General features: G+C 49.8%; 1 protein-coding gene across 8 annotated transcripts in view; it reads right to left on the bottom strand.

Moving 5' to 3' along the window:
- The window catches only part of LOC119957125 (adhesion G protein-coupled receptor L1-like), a 645,488-nt gene that overhangs the window by 277,449 nt on the left and 348,880 nt on the right, over nucleotides 1–19,159 (bottom strand). For all 8 annotated transcript variants that reach the window (XM_038784852.1, XM_038784851.1, XM_038784850.1 and 5 more), the window contains exon 4: nucleotides 12,832–13,045. In XM_038784852.1, coding sequence (XP_038640780.1) covers nucleotides 12,832–13,045 — 214 coding nt within the window. The remainder of the gene's footprint in view (nucleotides 1–12,831; nucleotides 13,046–19,159) is intronic.

The following is a 19,159-nucleotide window of genomic DNA, read 5'->3' as shown; positions in this document are numbered from 1 at the left end:
CAGATGCATTCCCACACTAATTTCTACACCAATGCACTCACAGTCATGTTTATTGGCAGTTTCCTGCACATCATGTGTGTCAGCTGGAAGTGGCATTGTGACATGTTGCAGCACGGTACACAAAAGCGTTCATCTGAAATGAATTGAGCGTTATTACAGATCATTTATAACCCATTTAGAATCACTGTTCAATACCCAACAGTTATTTTACACAAGCTGGCTGATGTTTGACATTACAACACGGATGAATTTGCAGCACAGACACACGCCGTTCTCGCCAACTGATCTAGGGCAGCACGGTGGCAGAATGGTTAGCACTGCTGCCTCACAGCGCCAGGGATCTGGGTTCGATTGCGACCTTGGGTGACTGTGTGGAGTTTGCACGTTCTCCCCGTGTCCGCGTGGGTTTCCGCCGGGTGCTCCGGTTTCCTCCCACAGTCTAAAGATATAGAGATTAGGTGGATTGGCCGTGCTAAATTGCCCATTACTGGCCAAAGATGTCCAGGTTAGGTTGGTCTTTGGGGATAGGGCCGGGCAGTGGGCCTGGGTAGGGTGCTCTTTCAGAGGGTTGGTGCAGGCTCGATGGGCCGAACGGCCTCCTTCTGCATGTAGGGATGCTATGATTCTACATCTACGTTAGACAGTCCTTCCAACCATACCCCTATCAGCATATCTTTCTATTGATTTCTCCCTCACCTGAAGACCCGACTTCCCTTTGAACGCGTCCACACAATTGTTATGGGCCAGGGTTTAGAGAACCCCAAAGTGTATGATGGAATTCACCTGACCCACAACTTTTACTAGATTGTGGTATGGGGAGCACACAGCCCTCTCTACAGGTGTGGTACAGCAGAAATGGAAAAGTACTTTTTAAAGCAAAACAATGTTTATTCTATGAACTCAAGTTAACCTTTTTAAAACATTCGGTGAACATCTTAGCAACCATTAATTCAAATACAACTCTCAAAGAATACAACACTAAGTAATCCTTTAAGCTTTCCTTTTACCATCCATAAGACTTAAAACACCTTTTACCAGAAGCACATCAGGTTAAAGTCACTACTGTTATTAGTTAAAAAAAAAATAAATTTAGTGTACCCAATTCATTTTCCAATTAAGGAGCAATTTAGCGTGGCCAATCCACCTAGCCTGCACATCTTTTTGGGTTGTGGGGGCGAAACCCACGCAGACACGGGGAGAATGTGCAAACTCCACACGGACAGTGACCCAGAGCCGGGATCGAACCTGGGACCTCAGCGCCGTGAGGCCGCAGGGCTAACCTACTGCGCCACCGTGCTGCCCCTACTGTTATTAGTTTTAAATCACCCGGATCGAATACAATCTTTAGATTACAGAGAGAGATTCATACACCTTCTGGCTGTGGCTGCACTATCCAGCTCTGAAAACGAAACTAAAACACACCCTGCAATAAACAGCCTAAAACGAAAGTAAAAAGCTGACAGACAGCCCCGCTCCACCCACTCGCTGACATCACTGCAGTACTAAACACCCATTTCTTAAAGGTACTCTCACTACAGATATTTATGTACATACCCATTTATAAACACCCATTTCTTAAGGTACTCTCACATGACACAATTCACTGTGACATTCTCACTCAGTTGCGAATTCCACATTCTTAACATTCCCTGAGTAAAGTCCTTTTTCTGCAATGCTTTCTTTTCGATGTATGGGTGTGCATCCCATATTCAGGATCCCTAAATTTAGACACCTCCATCTCCATCTTAACCGCACCGAACCCTTTCATCAGCACCCTTGTATCCAGAGAGAAGACCACAAGCCCAGCTCAGCTTTCCTTGGCAGCCCAACCTGTTCAGTTCTGGTGTCAATCTTTTGGTCCGACCAATGTTGTACAAATTGTAACATTCCCTCTCTGACCAGCCCACTGCAGGAAGGATCTGGGTCGGGATTCTCGGCTGCTCGTCCCTCCCCGCTATCTCTGCTCGCGGAGACGGAGAATTTGGCGCTCAGCCGAATCTCCCATTCACAGCGGCGGGAGCAGCGAATCCCGCTGCCGTAAATGGACGGTGGATCCCGCCCATGATTGCGCTGGGGAGGAAGCGCAGAAGGGATTGGCCGGGACGTTGCCCGGGATGGCGCATTTCAGCTGTGAAGAGAGGCTGGATAGACTGGGTTTGCTATCTTTCGAGCAGTGAAGGCTGAGGGGGGAGACCTGATTGAGATGTAAAAGATTATGAGAGATGACAGGATGATTAGGGAACGGCCGTTCCCTTTAGTTGAAGGGTCAATAATGAGGAGGGGCGGGGGTATAATTTTAAGGTGAGGGTAAAGAGGTTGCAAAGGGATTTGAGGAAAAATACTTTCACCCAGAGGGTGGTGGGAGTCTGGAATGCACTGCCTGGGAGGGGAGTAGAGGCGGGAAATCACCCGACCTTTAAAATGTACATGAATGAGCACCTGACATGTCATAAAATTCAAAGCTATAGGGCAAGTTTTGGGATTAGTGTTGATTTAATGTACCTTTGTCAGTGCAGACTCAATGGGTCGAAGGGCCTCCTTTATACTGTGTCACTCCATGGCTCTATGAAATGAATCCCAGTGCTTTCTTTGCAATGTTGTGGTCTTGCGAACCTGTACTCCAGGCCCCTTTGCACCTCAACCCTATTTGCTCTTTATTTTCCTCGCTGCACGTGGTCTCCTTGTCACCAAGCGCCATTTTGGTGTTAATGGTGCCTTAGCAGCACTCCTGTCCTCTTGCACAGATGCCCCCCTCTGTTGAGGGAACTTAAGAATATAAGGGATAGGAACAGGAGCAGGCCATTCAACCCTTTGAACCAATTCAATGAGATCATGGCAGATCTTCACCCTCCGCCCAGTCTTCCTGCACTACACAGATTCCTTGGTGTTATTAGTCTGTAGGAATCTATGAATCTCAGCCTTGATCATACTAAATGACTGAGTCTCCCGCTCTCCCCTCTAGGATAAAGAATTCTGAAGATTCAGCACCTTCTAAGTGCCGAGATTTCTCCTCATCTCAGTCCTCAATGGCCCCCCCTCTTAGTCTGAGACCATGGGCGGGATTCTCCGCCGGCGGGATGCCCCATTGACCGGCCGACGGAATGGAGAATCCCGGCGGCGGGTCGAGGAAAAAAATGTGATGCGGCGGGGCGGAGAATCCAGCCCCATGTCCCTGGAATAATTTGGTGCTTTTCAACAAGACAACCTCCCATTCGTCTAAGCTCCAGAGGGTGAGGGCCCGATCTATTAAACCTTTCTCCACAGGACATTCCCTCTATCCCGGCAATTGGTTTGCCGCGAAATCTCGGGAATCAGTCCAATGGAACAAAAATCAAATGATGTGAGTTAGCAATGAGTGAGTAATTTACAAATGGGGTGATTGATCAGTGGACGAATGATGCAATTGATCGGCATGCGAACAGTGCGATTGATCCGTGGGGGAATGCTGTTACAGGGAGGCTTGTTTGAGAGCCCAATGATAAGCTGATCAACGTCCAAAAAGTGCAAAGAACAAAGAGAAATTACAGCACAGGAACAGGCCCTTAAGCCCTCAAAGCCTGCGCCGATCCAGATCCTCTATCTAAAACTGTCACCTATTTTCTAAGGATCTGTATCCCTCTGCTCCCTGCCCATTCATGTATCTGTATAGATACATCTTAAATGATGCTCTTCGAGTACAGGTGTAGAGAAGTGTTGACTTTGCTTGATTGACATCTCTAGGAGATTATAATAAGTTATTTCTTTTGTCAAGGGCTCAATGTTTACCTGCACAAGGTTAAGAGGTGTCAGGTATCTATTATTGATACTTTAATGGTCTGGTTGATTGACACTTTTCCCGGATTGCAGCAACGCCATTTACAAAAGAATCAATGTTTTTTTAAGCAGTTTCACAAATGCCTTTATTATTCGATGGTTCATTGTTTCTTTTACAGCGAGTATACTGGGTGAAAGAGCATGGAAGTGCCATGAGTTGGCATGGAAGTCATGTGGGACCATGGGGGTCAGTTGCGATAATGAGTTGGCATTCAGTTGGCATGGGAATATGAGGGTAGCCATGGTGGTTGGGTGAGGTCTGAGTCGGCACTGGATTGGCATGGGGGGGGGGTATAAGGTACCATTGGGGAGGGTAGGGGATAATGAGTCAACATTGAGTTGCATGAGGGGGCATGGTGGTGGGTGGGGGCTTGAGTTGGCATTGTGTTAGCTTGGAGGAGGCATGTGCAGTGAATGGGGTGATGAGGTGTGAGGGCAAGAGGGCCTGAAATGCAAATCAAACAGCTGGGATGAAGTTACAGAGAAATGAGGCATGCCTTTTAACCAGCTCATCTCGGCACGAGTCTGGTGGGGGTGACTTAACTCTGTCCCACACTCACCTTTCCCAGACCACAAACGGGTACTTAATGTAAGAACATAAGAACTAGGAGCAGGAGTAGGCCATCTGGCCCCTCAAGCCTGCTCTGCCATTCAATGAGATCATGGCTGATCTTTTGTGGACTCAGCTCCACTTTCCAGCCCAAACTCCATAACCCTTAATCCCTTAATTCTTCAAAAAACTATCTATCTTCATCTTAAAAAACATGTAATGAAGGAGCCTCAACTGCTTCACTGGGCAAGGAATTCCATAGATTCACAACCCTTTGGATGAAGAAGTTCCTCCTAAACTCAGTCCTAAATCTACTTTCCCTTATTTTGAGGCTATGCCCCCTAGCTCTGCTTTCACCCGCAAGTGGAAACAACCTGCCCGCATCTATCCTATCTATTACCGTCCTAATTTTAGATGTTTCTATAAGATCCCACTTCATCCTTCTAAATTCCAACGAGTACAGTCCCAGTCTACTCAATCTCTCCTCGTAATCCATCCCCTTCAGCTCTGGGATTAACCTAGTGAATCTCCTCTGCACACCCTCCAGCGCCAGTACGTCCTTTCTCAAGTAAGGAGACCAAAACTGAACACAATACTCCAGGTGTGGCCTCACTACCACCTTATACAATTGCAGCATAACCTCCCTAGTCTTAAACTCCATCCCTCTAGCAATGAAGGACAAAATTCCATTTGCCTTCTTAATCACCTGTTGCACCTGCAAACCAACTTTTTGCGAATCATGCACCAGCACACCCAGGTCTCTCTGCACAGCAGCATGCTTTAATATTTTATCATTTAAATAATACGCCCTTTTGCTGTTATTCCTACCAAAATGAATAACCTCACATTTGTCAACATTGTATTCCATTTGCCAGACCCTAGCCCATTCATTTAACCTATCCAAATCCCTCTGCAGACTTCCAGTATCCTCTGCACTTTTTGCTTTACGACTCATTTTAGTGTCGTCTGCAAACTTGGACACATTGTCTTTGGTCCCCAACTCCAAATCATCTATGTAAATTGTGAACAATTGTGGGCCCAACACGGATCCCTGAGGGACACCACTAGCTACTGATTGCCAACCAGAGAAACACCCATTAATCCCCACTCTTTGCTTTCTATTAACTAACCAACCCTCTATCCATGCTACTAATTTACCCTTAATGCCATGCATCTTTATCTTATGCAGCAACCTTTTGTGTGGCACCTTGTCAAAGGCTTTCTGGAAATCCAGATGTACCACATCCATTGGCTCCCCGTTATCTACCGCACTGGTAATGTCCTCAAAAAATTTCACTAATTTAGTTAGGCACGACCTGCCCTTTATGAACCCATGTTGCTTCTGCCCAAAGGGACAATTTCCATCCAGATGCCTCGCTATTTCTTCCTTGATGATAGATTCCAGCATTTTCCCTACTGCCGAAGTTAAGCTAACTGTCCTATAATTATCCGCTTTCTGCCTCCCTCCTTTTTTAAACAGTGGTGTCACTTCTGCTAATTTCCAATCCGCCGGGACCACCCCAGAGTCTAGTGAATTTTGGTAAATTATCACTAGTGCATCTGCAATTTCCCTAGCCATCTCTTTTAGCACTCTGGGGTTCATTCCATCAGGGCCAGGAGACTTGTCTATCTTTTGCCCCATTAGCTTGCCCATCACTACCTCCTTAGTGTTAACAATCCTCTCAAGGTCCTCACCTGTCAGCCTCATTTCTATCAGTCACTGGCATGATATTTGTGTCTTCCACTGTGAAGACCGACCCAAAAAAGCTGTTCAATTCCTCAGCCATTTCCTCATCTCCCATTATTAAATCTCCCTTCTCATCGTCTAAAGGACCAATATTTACCTTAGCCACTCTTTTTTGTTTTATATGTTTGTAGAAACTTTTACTATCTGTTTTCATATTCTGAGCAAGTTTACTCTCAAAGTAAAGTACTTAATGCTGAGGCAATTCTGTCGAGTGGGGAGATTTCCTGACTTGAGTTCCCTACCTCAGTAACAAAAACCTGTGAGCTGTGTTATGACACCCTGGGCTGCAGCATGGTCAATTCCATACCCCACGTGCCAGGGAATCACAACACAATAATTCTTCGAATAATACCCAAAGTCTTTGGCCTTTGGCTGCCCAACAATTCGTCACCAGATTTGAACGTTTAAGCACAATTATTGTTTATTTATACCAAGAACTATCAGTAAATATGACTGGTTAATGACATGCTTGTGCCTACTTTAACTGCCCCATCCGCCACCAGGTGGATTGGCCATGCTAAATTGCCCGTAGTGTCCTAATAGTAAGGTTAAGGGGGGGAGTTGTTGGGTTACGGGTATAGGGTGGATACGTAGGTTTGAGTAGGGTGATCATTGCTCGGCACAACATCGAGGGCTGAAGGGCCTGTTCTGTGCTGTACTGTTCTATGTTCTGTTCTATGTTCTATCTCCCTCTCTCCCACCTGAAACATCTAAATCCTGGAACGTTTAGCTGCCAATCCTGTCCTTCCCTCAACCAGGTCTCTGTAATGGCAACAACATTATAGTTCCAAGTACTAATCCAAGCTCTAAATTCATCTGCCTTTCCTGGATTACTTCTTGCATTAAAACATATGCACCAGACCTGCTATTTTCAGCAACATCTCCCTGTCTGCTCTGCCTCAGGATGTTCATGATGCGGAGATGCCGGCGTTGGACTGGGGTGAGCACAGTAAGAAGTCTTACAACACCAGGTTAAAGTCCAACATGTTTGTTTCAAACACGAGCCTTCGGAGCGCAGCTCCTTCCTCAGGTGAACCCTGACCTGAGGAAGGAGCTGCGCTCCGAAAGCTCGTGTTTGAAACAAACATGTTGGACTTTAACCTGGTGTTGTAAGACTTCTTACTGTGCTCGGGCTGTTCAGTAAGTGCTGCCCGATCATGGAATCACATCTAATGCTGGACATTACCTTTTGAATTTTGAAAGCTCAGGCTGGTTGAGGGTGCTCGGTGCTCTGCCTGTTGCCAACAGCCAAAGGGGACATGTTGTTAGGTGTGACCCGCCAGCCTTTGTAACTGACGGCCTACATACCCGATGTCACACCAGCACTGATAGTCACATACCCCTTACGGCTGATTAACCTCGGTGCAGAAAAGAAGATTCAGCTGATCCCTCACAGCCAAAGAGTTCCCCACCCACTGGGTAATGATAATCAGGCAGGGGCTTTTCACAGTCACTTCATCGAAGCCGACTTGTGACAAGAAGTGATTATTATTATTAATGTGCTCATTCAAACCCATCAATTCTTTGGTTCCTGAATACCACCTATTGATTGCAGCTGCGCTGTGTGTTCAAGTGTTGACAACAGAGGTGGGGGGTGGGGAGTGGGGGCGGGTGCAGTGGAAAGGGCGAAGATCAGCCTCAACTGCGATGGCTTCTGTTGTTGAATAGCCTGCCTCTCGTTTGCATTTCCTAGCTGAAGGATAGGGACCTGGGTGGAGTGCGGGCTCCGTGGCCCAAGTTGGATTCAGGATTATCAGGATGTAGGGGAGGAGAATTGAAACAACTTTTCGGGCCTTTAAGGTGAGGAAACGACCCTCAGAAGCCTCAGAGGTGGGTTATAAAACATAGAACAGTACAGCACAGAACAGGCCCTTCGGCCCTCGATGTTGTGCCGAGCAATGATCACCCTACTCAAACCCACGTATCCACCCTATACCCGTAACCCAACAACCCCCCCTTAACCTTACTTTTTTAGGACACTACGGGCAATTTAAAATTGTAAAATATGTGACAGTGAGGCCAATCAGGAGGTCTTAGGGTAAAGCTTGATCAAAGAGGGAGCATCTTAACGGACACAAGAAGGAGCGGAGAGGTTTTCAGAGGGGACTGCGGAGCTCAGGACCTCCGGCAGAGGAACGGGCGAGACATGGAAAACGCTGTACACATCGCGTTATTGCCTCCGTCATCAGTGTTGCTTGACCTGGAGCTTCTGTAGGTTTAACAACTCAGAGGAGGCTGGCGGTAAACAACCATCAATTTATTTACAACAATTTCCAAGGTCTGCGTAACATAGATACATAGAAGATAGGAGCAGGAGGAGGCCTTTTGGCCCTTCGAGCCTGCTCCGCCGTTCATCACGATCATGGCTGATCATCCAACTCAACAGCCTAATCCTGCTTTCTCCCCATAGCCTTTGATCCCATTCTCCCCAAGTGCTATATCCAGCCGCCTCTTGAATATATTCAAAGTTTTAGCATCAACTACTTCCTGTGGTAATGAATTCCACAGGCTCGCCACTCTTTGGGTGAAGAAATGTCTCCTTATCTCTGTCCGAAATGGTTTACCCTGAATCCTCAGACTGACCCCTGGTTCTGGACACACCCATCATTGGTAACATCTTCCCTGCATCTACCCTGTCCAGTCCCATTAGAATTTTATAAGTCTCTGTGAGCTCCCCCCTCATTCTCCTGAACTCCAGCGAGAACAATCCCAACCTAGTCAATCTCTCCTCATATGACAGTCCCGCCATCCCTGGAATCAGTCTGGTAAACGTTTGCTGCCCTCCCTCGAGAGCAAGAACATCCTTCCTCAGAGAAGGAGAGAAAAACTACACACAATACTCTAGGTGTGGCCTCACCAAGGCCGTGTACAATTGCAGCAACACATCCCTGCTTCTATACTCGAAACCTCTCGCAATGAAGGCCAACATACCATTAGCCTTCTTTACCGCCTGCTGCACCTGCATGCTTCCCTTCAGCGAATGGTACACAAGGACACCCAGGTCCTGCTGCACATTCCCCCCTCCCAATTTACAACCATTCAGGTAGTAATGTGCCTTTCTGTTTTTGCTTCCAAAGTGAATAACCTCACACTTATCCAAATTATACTGCATCTGCCATTGATTTGCCCACTCGCCCAACCTGTCCAGGTCTTGCTGTAGGATCCCTGCATCTTCCGTACAGTTCACCCTCCCATCCGACTTGGTATCATCGGCAAACTTTAATGCAACGTATCGCTCCCAGTACAATCCTAGCTGGGAGGATTAACCACACCAGGCCCTGTTTTGGGCCTGCTTTTGTGTTAGCTCACGATGACCCCCGGGCGGTTTGCCTCCCCCCCCCCCCCCCCACCACACCACCCCCCACCACCCCCACCACCACCTGGGAAGCCTGTACTCCACGGGTCCCACAGGGTCCTCAATAATGGTCCTCGTGGGGGTTATGGCAGTGGGCCAGTAAGCCGAGCGGGGGTTTGGGTGAAAGGCCTCTTTTCGCTGGTCACATTGTCGGTGTGCCCATCTGACGTGCCCACCTGACTCATCTTCAACTGAAGAGAGTTCAATTAGTATTGATCGCCTTTAAGAACATTCTTTTAGCAAGTGGGTCCCGGAACATCCTGGTTATTGATTGAGTTCTCCATTGCTCAGACCACATGACACATCACATTCCCACGGCGCCGCCAAGCAGAAGCCCGCTTAGTTGGCGCCAAGGCTTAATGAACAGTCCGCACTGACTGATGCGGCTCCCATTGATCTATTGGCAAGTTTTGCTTTGTTGATTGCACTTGAGGTTTGGAGCAGACAACATATTGATTAAAGCCCTTGTATTCCCACAGAAGCTGATACTTTCAGACAACTTAGCTGGTCAGTACATCGTCCTGATCCTCAGCTTATTGATACTAGAGGCCGGGGAGGGAGGAAGAGAGAGGGAAAGAGGGAGAAAGTGAGGGGAAGTTGAGATGGGTTGGGGGAGGGGGGAACGGAGCGAGTGGCGGGGTGGGGAGAAAGAGAGAGAGAAAGCGAGAGGGGGGAGAGAGAGAGAGAGAATGAGGGAGGAAGAGGGAGGGAGAGAGAGCGGGAGAGAAAAACGGAGGGGGAGAGAGAAGGGGGCGAGCGAGAAAGATGGAGAGGAGAGAAAGGGAGGGGGAGAGGAGAGAAAGAGGGAGGGGGAGAGTGAGAGAGAGGGGTAGGGAGAGAGAGAGAGAATGAGGGAGGAAGAGGGAGGGAGAGAGAGCGGGGGAGAAAAACGGAGGGGGAGAGAGAGGGGGGCGAGCGAGAAAGATGGAGAGGAGAGAAAGGGAGGGGGAGAGGAGAGAAGGAGGGAGGGGGAGAGTGAGAGAGAGGGGTAGGGAGAGAGAGAGAGAATGAGGGAGGAAGAGGGAGGGAGAGAGAGCGGGGGAGAAAAAACGGAGGGGGAGAGAGAGGGGGGCGAGCGAGAAAGATGGAGAGGAGAGAAAGGGAGGGGGAGAGGAGAGAAAGAGGGAGGGGGAGAGTGAGAGAGAGGGGTAGGGAGAGAGAGAGAATGAGGGAGGAAGAGGGAGGGAGAGAGCGGGGGAGAGAAAACGGAGGGGGATGAGAGAGGGGGGCGACGCGAGAAAGATGGAGAGGAGGAAAGGGAGGGGGAGAGAGAAAGAGGGAGGGGAATGGGGAAAGAGGGAAGGGGAGAGAGAAAGAGGGAGGGGGCGAGTGGGAGAGAGAGAATGAGGCAGGGGAAGACGAGAGGAAAGAGGGAGCAAGAAAGAGGAAGAGGGAGGGGTTGGGAAGGGAAGAGAGAGGACGAGGGAAAGAGAAAGGAGGGGAGTGAGATAAATTGAGGAGAGATAGAGGGATGAGGGTGAAAGAGATGGGAGGGGAGAGGGGGAGAGAAAGATAGAAAGGGGAGGGGGAGAGAGTGAGGAAGGAGGAAAGAGGGAGAAAGGAGTGGAGGATGAGGAGTGTAGGGGAGAAAGGGGGGTGCGAAAAAGGAGAGAAAGGGGAGCAAAGGGAGAGAAAGAGAGAGAGAGAGGGGGGGAAACAGGAAAGAGAGAGGGAGTGTGAGTGAGAGGAGTGGCAAGGGAGAAAGAGGGGAGGAAGGGCGAGAAGAGAGAGAGAGGAAGATGAGAGCAGGACAAAGAGAGAGAGAGATGGATCAAGGAGTCAAGGAGAGATGTTTTTGCTGCTTTGAAATAAATGAGCAGTGGCCAACACCCTTTTTACAGTAAACCCTGGGAGGGATGAATATGCTGAAAATCTAAACTAAAGGTGGTCAAGGCCGGGACGCATCATAACGGATCCATCAGTGCATGGAAACAGGACGGACGTTACGGGTTCAGGCTCCTCACCAGGATCAGGGTGAAGAATCCCCAATTGGAAACACTGACATTTACCTCACAGGCACCTTGCTCTGCATCCCCACACGTTCCGCATTAAATACAACTGAGGAAAATCACGGAAGCAATGAAGAGCTGAAAGCGACTCAAAGCTGACCGGCCTAGCTCACATTATAACATAATGTGCAGTACTGAGGGCGTGAGGCCTTGTCAGAGAGGCTTTCAGACGAGACCTTAAACTGTCATTAAAAGCTCTCGGGTGGACATCAAAGGTTCCCTGGCATTTTTTTGGAGTTGAGTCGTGCAACCAGGCCAATATTTGAGCCCGACCAACAGATTTTCCAGTCATTGTACCAATGATACTTGTGGTGCCCCCTTGCAGCCAAATAGGCCGCCATAATTTCTACATAACATTGACACATCGTGGAAAGTAACGTCCTGTCTTCGGGACTTTGAGCCCAGGCAGTGCTTGCCACTGATAGTGACGGAGCCCCCGTAAATAGCAGATCAGTGGCAATGCGTAATTAAATCATGTGACGCAATGGTATTTAAAGAGCTGTCATCTCGACCTGCTCGTCAACGTTGGGGGGGGGGGGGGGGACTTGAACTTATACAGCGTCTTTTCAATGCCATAAAACAGGAGTCTTATTGGCCAAAACGAAACCTGACGCTGGGCCTCGTGAGGGGCTATGTGGCCAGGAGACCAAAAACTAGATGGAAGAGGTAGGCTTTGAGAAAGGGAGGGGTGAGGAAGATGGAAGCGATGGTCTCGAATTCAGAGAGGCAGCCAAAAGGTGCACGTGAGTGGGCATCGGACAACTCAGGTCATTGGCTGTGTGAAAGACAAGGGTAGGTCTATCCGACCCGTCCGATGGTTTGTGCTGCTTGTTTCGTCAGCACACCTTCTCCTGCGAGGGGCCATCACCTCTTTATTGTAAGTCAAAGAAATCTTACGTCCCCGCATACTTTTGGCGTACGAAACATTACGCTCTGCTGTCAGGTTTTGCCACACTTTTGTGTCTACTTAAACCCCCCCCCGCCCCAGCTCCACATTTGCAATGGAAAGAAGCTATGTAAACTTGTCATGTTGCAATTGCACTCTCCCTCCTGTGGTGGCGCTGCAAGCATCTCGTAGCTCCTTAAGCCCTCAATGCGGAGGAACTCCGGAGATAAACGTTGTCATTTTAACATTTCCCTGTGTGGCGTGTTGTGGGAGTTTGACAAATCACGTTTCAATACTAATCAATTTCAACCAACCTGGAATACCTGATTAAGAACAAACACCTGACTCTCATTCGTCTTTAATATGAGCAGCAAAAAGGGCCCTCTCCCAGCCCCCCTCCCACCTTCCCTTTTGTGTCTCAGCATACCCCCCCCGTCCCCCCACACCCGCCAACTCAAATCGACGTCCTACCTTTGTGACATGATCTTGAAGGTGTCGGGGAGGTAACACTCGACGTTCTCCATCTGGAAGATGTCGGCGTCGCAGATCTTGCTGTCGGTTCGCCCGTAGTTGGCGCTCTCGATCATTATGACGTCGCTTCCCGGGCACCGCAGCTCGATGGGGTACCCTTCGCACGCCAGCTCCCGGCGCATCAGACCAAAGGGCAAGGCGGCCCGGCTCAAACCTGGGGAGGGGAACAGAAGCAAAGCCCTGAGGACATGTCGTGCAGCGAGGGTTGTAGGCGGGCGAGGAACAGACACCTTTGTGTTAACAGGTCCCAAGCTAGGTTGAGTCGAGGCACAAACCCGATTGATGATGGTCAGCTTATTTGCAGAACGCACCTCTGCCCCCGACCTACCAACCCAACCAGTGTCCCAGCAGTCCCCATTTTTTTGAGAATTCAAAGAAATAAATGACCAAATGATCAAACAATCAGCCCCTTCAAGAGGCGCTGGACGAAAAAGGAAGCTTGAAAAGAAAGGCATCAAAATTAGGTTGAAATGTGGATTTGGGGCCTGAGGATCCACTCCAGCCCCCCGTGGGTACCCACCGGTCATGGAATGCCTCAAGCATATTCATGAATACCGCGTACTCCCTCACCAGGAACAGCTGGACATGAGCAAGTGAGGTTTTAAATTTAACTCGCTACCACGGTGGGACATATTGACCGCAGAGTATTAGCTTGGACCTTGGGGTTACTGGTTTATGGATTTTACCACTGTGCCGTCATTTCCGCCAATCTCTTAGGGCACTCTTTTGAGTAAGTCGAATAAACCGATAAATAAATTAACAGTCCCTTAAAGGAGAACAGTACAAAAATCAAATGCTTCAATAGTATCAAAATTGAACTAAAATTACGTTCCGGGCCTGTTGATGCCCTCCAGCTCCCACCAGTTGCAGAAGGCTTCAAGTGTATCAGTGGACACAACGGGTGGGATTCTTTGATCCTGAGGCTAAGTGTTCACGCTGTCGTAAACGCCGTCGCGTTTCTCGACGGCGTCAACAAGGCCTCAGGATCAGCGATTCTGACCCCTACAGGGGTCCAGCACAGCACTGGAGTGGCCCACGCCGCTCCAGATGCCGATCCCCGGCGTCAACTGGGCGCCGCGGGGGTCCGCGCATGCGCAGTGGCTCCCTTCTCCGTGCCGGCCCCGACGCAACATGGCGCAGGGCTAAAGGGGCCGGCGCGCCAATTGGTGGGCCCCGATCGCGGACCGGGCCACAGCGGAAGGCGGGGTCTGACCAACCCCCCCCCCCCGCCCACAGGCCGCCCCACCCCGGACCCTTCCACGCCGGGGTCCTGCCGGGTAAAACCAGGTTACAACAGCACCGACAGGACTCGGGATCCTGGGCGGAGAATCACCGGGGGAGGCCCGGTAGAGCGGCCCCCAGCCGGCGCCGGCCTTTGCGGAGAATTGTGTCCTGGCCATCGGGGCGGCCGTGGCGCGATTTGCACCGGTCGCGGCGATTCTCCGGTCCGGCCCCGGGCTGAGAGAATCCTGCCCAACATGTTCCCTCTCCACGGATACCCAGGAGTGCGTAAAATTGTGGAAAAATCAAAAATTCATCAGTTCGGTTGGATTAGAATCCAAGCAGTGGGCCCAGGTCCCGTAACTACTGGAGCACCATCTCCCTCCCATCTTAGGGACCACTACGTTTCAACTGTTGACTCTGAAGAAGGATACAAGTCTGAAGAAGGATGAAGTCTGCACGTCCTCCCTGTGTGTGCGTGGGTTTCCACCGGGTTTCCTCCCACAGTCCAAAGATGTGCGGGTTAGGTGGATTGGCCATGCTAAATTGCCCGTAGTGTCCTAAAAAGTAAGGTTAAGGGGGGGGTTGTTGGGTTACGGGTATAGGGTGGGTGCGTGGGTTTGAGTGGGGTGATCATTGCTCGGCACAACATCGAGGGCCGAAGGGCCTGTTCTGTGCTGTACTGTTCTATGTTCTATGTTCTAAGTCAGATGGCATTAACAACTTTGAACCAATAGTTCTCTCGGTCACTGGAGGGAGTGGGGTTTCCTCAGTCGCTAAATTAAGTTGGAGCGATGATGTGATAAGGCATAAGACACAGGAGCAGAATTAGGCTATTTGGCCCATTGAGTCTTCTCCGCCATTCAATCATGGCTGATACGTTTCTCATCCCCGTTCTCCTGCCTTTATGATGATTTATTTCGATTGCGGAAGGGATTGGTTAATGCAGAACAAGTCAAGTTGCTTTCTGCAGACCCGGACAATAGGAGCAGAGGACGTAGGCCCCGCCTGAAGGGGAAAACTCTGCAGGGAACAATATTTTGGAGACGGAGCCGTTCAAACTCTGCAAAGGGTTCCCCTTCAAGCAGTTTAATTAATTAAAAACGCAAATCAGGCCAAGTTCTTGCAGAAGATGAATTTGTGGGATGCAGTGATGGGAGCCAGGACTCGTGGGAAGTGTGGCAGAGGCTGGATGGAAGTGGTGATTAATGTTGAGTGGTGAGGCAACTTTTGTACCTTCTGTGAACTCAGGAGGACACCGCCGTGATTTAGCCAGCCAGGTGAACTGCCATTGACGCATCGTTGGAAATGCAGCAGCCATTTTGTGCACAGTAAGCTCCCACAGGCAGCAAGGCCCAGATCACCAGGGAAAACACCTTCTTCAAATAGAGCAGGAGGATATTTTGCACTCCGCTGAGAGAACAAGTGATGTTTAATATCTCTTCTGCAAGACGGGGGGAGAACTCCATTGCTCATCATCAAATAGTGTCATCAGATACACGAGAGAGCAAAGGGGCCTAGGTTCCATGACTCATCCAAGCTCCTCCACTGCAGCACTCCCCTGGGAGTGCCAGCCTGGGTAGTGAGCTCAAATAGCTGCAACGGTGCTTGAACGAGCAGCCTCCTAACTCGGGGACAAGGCTCTTCCCAGCTATACCACAGCAGGCACAAGGAAAACACGACAATGCGGTGAAATAGGTGACAGCAGGGGCAATGAGGATACGGGACTTGGATTGTCGAAGCGTCTCTCGGGTATCACAGAATCCCTCCAGTGCAGACGGAGGCCTTTCGGCCCATTGAGCCGAGACTAAGAGGCAATCTAGCAATGGCCAATCCACCTAACCTACAAATCTTTGGACACTAAGGGCAATTTAGCGTGGCCAATCCAACTAACCTACACATCTTTGGACACTAAGGGCAATTTAGCATGGCCAATCCGCCTAACCTGCATATCTTTGGACTGTGGGAGGAAACCGGAGCACCCGGAGGAAACCCACACAGTCACGGGGAGAACGTGCAAACTCCACACAGTCACCCAAGGTCAGAATTGAGCCCGGGTTCCTGGCACTACGAGGCAGCAGTGCTAAGCACCGAGCCACCGTGCCGCATTAAGCCAGTGGATTTTGTATCGTTTGGTTAGATCCTCATGTCTACGTGAGGTTTACTTCTGCAAAGGTAAAACTGCAAGCACAGGAAGTGATTGAGGCCTTATACCCTGAACCATGGAACAGCAGCTCTGTGATTAATCCTTCAGAAAATAAGTGTTCACTCGGAGAGGCACATGATGCGGTTGTGGCCTGGTCTTTTCATGGAAAGTTAAACTTCGCAAAGATGAAAAATAAAAATGTTCTGGGGATCATGACAGGTTCAATCAATCAGGCAGGGAGGGGAAAGATTCACAGCTCTTGAGAGTTGAGCAGCCCTTGATGAATTGCAATCCGGATAAGCAGTTCAGTGCAGATAGGCCCTAGGCAGGTTGGTGAGCCCCAGGCAACCTCCAGTAAGGCCGCAGGCTTCACATCTTCGCCCGGCCTCAGACAAAGCGCAGGCGTTTCTGGGGCCCAGACTGTCAGAAGGGAGCCTGGATAAGATTCTAACCCTTTGGGTTTTGTCTCAATCAGGTTGGGAGCCAAGTCTACCCAGAAGGAAGAAAGCAGTGAAAAGGGAAAACATGAATACTGGTCTGAACTGGTTGTGTGCATTTTAAAATTTGAACGGCGGTGAAACGGGGCAATATGTGTACTGGTCCCAACTGTTTTCCCCTTCTGGGTAGCCTCAGGCCTCTCTGGGATGGTTGTGGGCATTCCCTTTCATCGGAGGCTGCTCTGCTCTCAGGCTGTGAACAGCCAAACATTTTGGGCCCGGGGAGGCTCACAAGAATGATCCCTTGAAACGAAGAGCTTGTCGCACGAGGAACGGTTGAGGACTCTGGGTCTGCACTCGTTGGAGTTTAGAAGGATGAGGGGGGGATCTTATTGAAACTTACAGGCTACTGAGAGGCCTGGGTAGAGTGGACGTGGACAGGATGTTTCCACTTTGAGGCGACCATCAAACAGGGTAGATGTAAACTGTGGCTTTAATCGACTAGAACAGTGCCCGCCTGCGACTGCTCGACTACTGAGAGCCGCTGACAGGGCTACTGCTCTTTATACCTCCCCTCAAGGGGTGGAGCCAGGGGCGGAGCCCACACAGGCTTCAACACATTCCAGGTAATACCTTACAATGGTCCATAGGTGGAGCCCTCATGACAACAGCGTGATACAGATACATACACGGTGAATGATTAATACGTTCACCACACACTTGTTGGAAAAACTAGAAGCAGAAGACTCTGGGCGGGATTCTGTGATCCTGAGGCTAAGTGTTGACGCCGTCGGAAAGGCCGTCGCGTTTCTCGACGGCGTCAACACGGCCTCAGGATCAGCAATTCTGGCCCCTACAGGGGGCCAGCACGGCACTGGAGGTGGAGAATCGGCGGCCCCCGACCTGCGCCGTGCCAATCACGCTGGCGCCAATGGTGCCGATTCTCCGCTGTGCTGAGAATGGCGTCCCGGCGTCGGGGCGGCGTGGCACGATACGCGCTGGCCTCGGGGATTCAGGCCCCAGGCTGAGAGAATCTCACCCACAATCTCAGACTGAAGATCCTTCAATACAGAGATGAGGAGGAATTTCTTCAGCCAGAGGGTGGTGAATCTGTGGAGCTCATTGCCGCAGAAAGCTGTGGAGGCCAAATGTCTTTAAGACAGTGATGGATAGGTTATTAATTAATAAGGGGATCAGGGGTTAGAACATAGAATATAGAACATTACAGCGCAGTACGGGCCCTTCGGCCCTCGATGTTGCGCCGACCTGTGGAACCATCTGAAGCCTATCTGACCTACACTATTCCATTTTCATCCATATGTCTATCCAGTGACCACTTAAATGCCCTTAAAGTTAGCGAGTCTACTACTGTTGCAGGCAGGGCGTTCCACACCCCTACTACTCTCTGAGTAAAGAAACTGCCTCTGACATCTGTCCTATATCTACCACCCCTCAATTTAAAGCTATGTCCCCTCGTGTTGGTCATCACCATCTGAGGAAAAAGACTCTCACTGCATGGGCAGCAGGGTAGCATGGTGGTTAGCATAAATGCTTCACAGCTCCAGGGTCCCAGGTTCGATTCCCGGCTGGGTCACTCTCTGTGTGGAGTCTGCATGTCCTCCCCCTGTGTGCGTGGGTTTCCTCCGGGTGCTCCGGTTTCCTCCCACAGTCCAAAGATGTGCGGGTTAGATGGATTGGCCATGCTAAATTGCCCGTAGTGTCCTAATAAAAGTAAGGTTAAGGGGGAGTTGTTGGGTTACGGGTATAGGGTGGATACGTGGGTTTGAGTAGGGTGATCATGGCTCGGCACAACATTGAGGGCCGAAGGGCCTGTTCTGTGCTGTACTGTTCTATGTTCTATGTCCACCCTATCTAACCCTCTGACTATCTTATATGTCTCTATTAAGTCACCTCTCAGCCTTCTCCTCTCTAACGAAAACAACCTCAAGCCCCTGAGCCTTTCCTCGTAAGACCTTCCCTCCATACCAGGCAACATCCTAGTAAATCTCCTCTGAACCCTTTCCAAAGCTTCCACATCCTTCCTATAATGTGGTGACCAGAACTGCACGCAGTACTCCAGGAGCGGCCGCACCAGAGTTATGTACAGCTGCAGCATGACCTCGTGGCTCCGAAACTCAATCCCCCTGCTGATAAAGGCTAGCACACCATATGCCTTCTTAACAGCCCTACTAACCTGGCTGGCAACCTGGATGGGGAGAAGGCAGGAGAATGGGGGTGAGAAACACATCAGCCATGATTGAATGACGGAGCAGACTCGATGGGCCGAGTGGCCTAATTCTGCTCCTGTGACTTATGGCCTTATTTCAAAAATGAAATCTGAACGGCAGAAGAATCGTGTTGGTGAAAATATCGAGTCTTCTTTTTTCCCCCCGATTGGTATTTTGCGTTTGTGAAGGGGACTCGCTGCCCGTTGCAAATAAATGAACTTCAAAACAGTCGAATG

Source organism: Scyliorhinus canicula, chromosome 25 (genome assembly GCF_902713615.1).
Source record: "Scyliorhinus canicula chromosome 25, sScyCan1.1, whole genome shotgun sequence".
NCBI classification, from domain to species: Eukaryota; Metazoa; Chordata; class Chondrichthyes; order Carcharhiniformes; family Scyliorhinidae; genus Scyliorhinus; species Scyliorhinus canicula.
The sequence above is the reverse complement of the archived record's forward strand: the minus strand, read 5'-3'. Positions and strand labels throughout refer to the sequence as shown.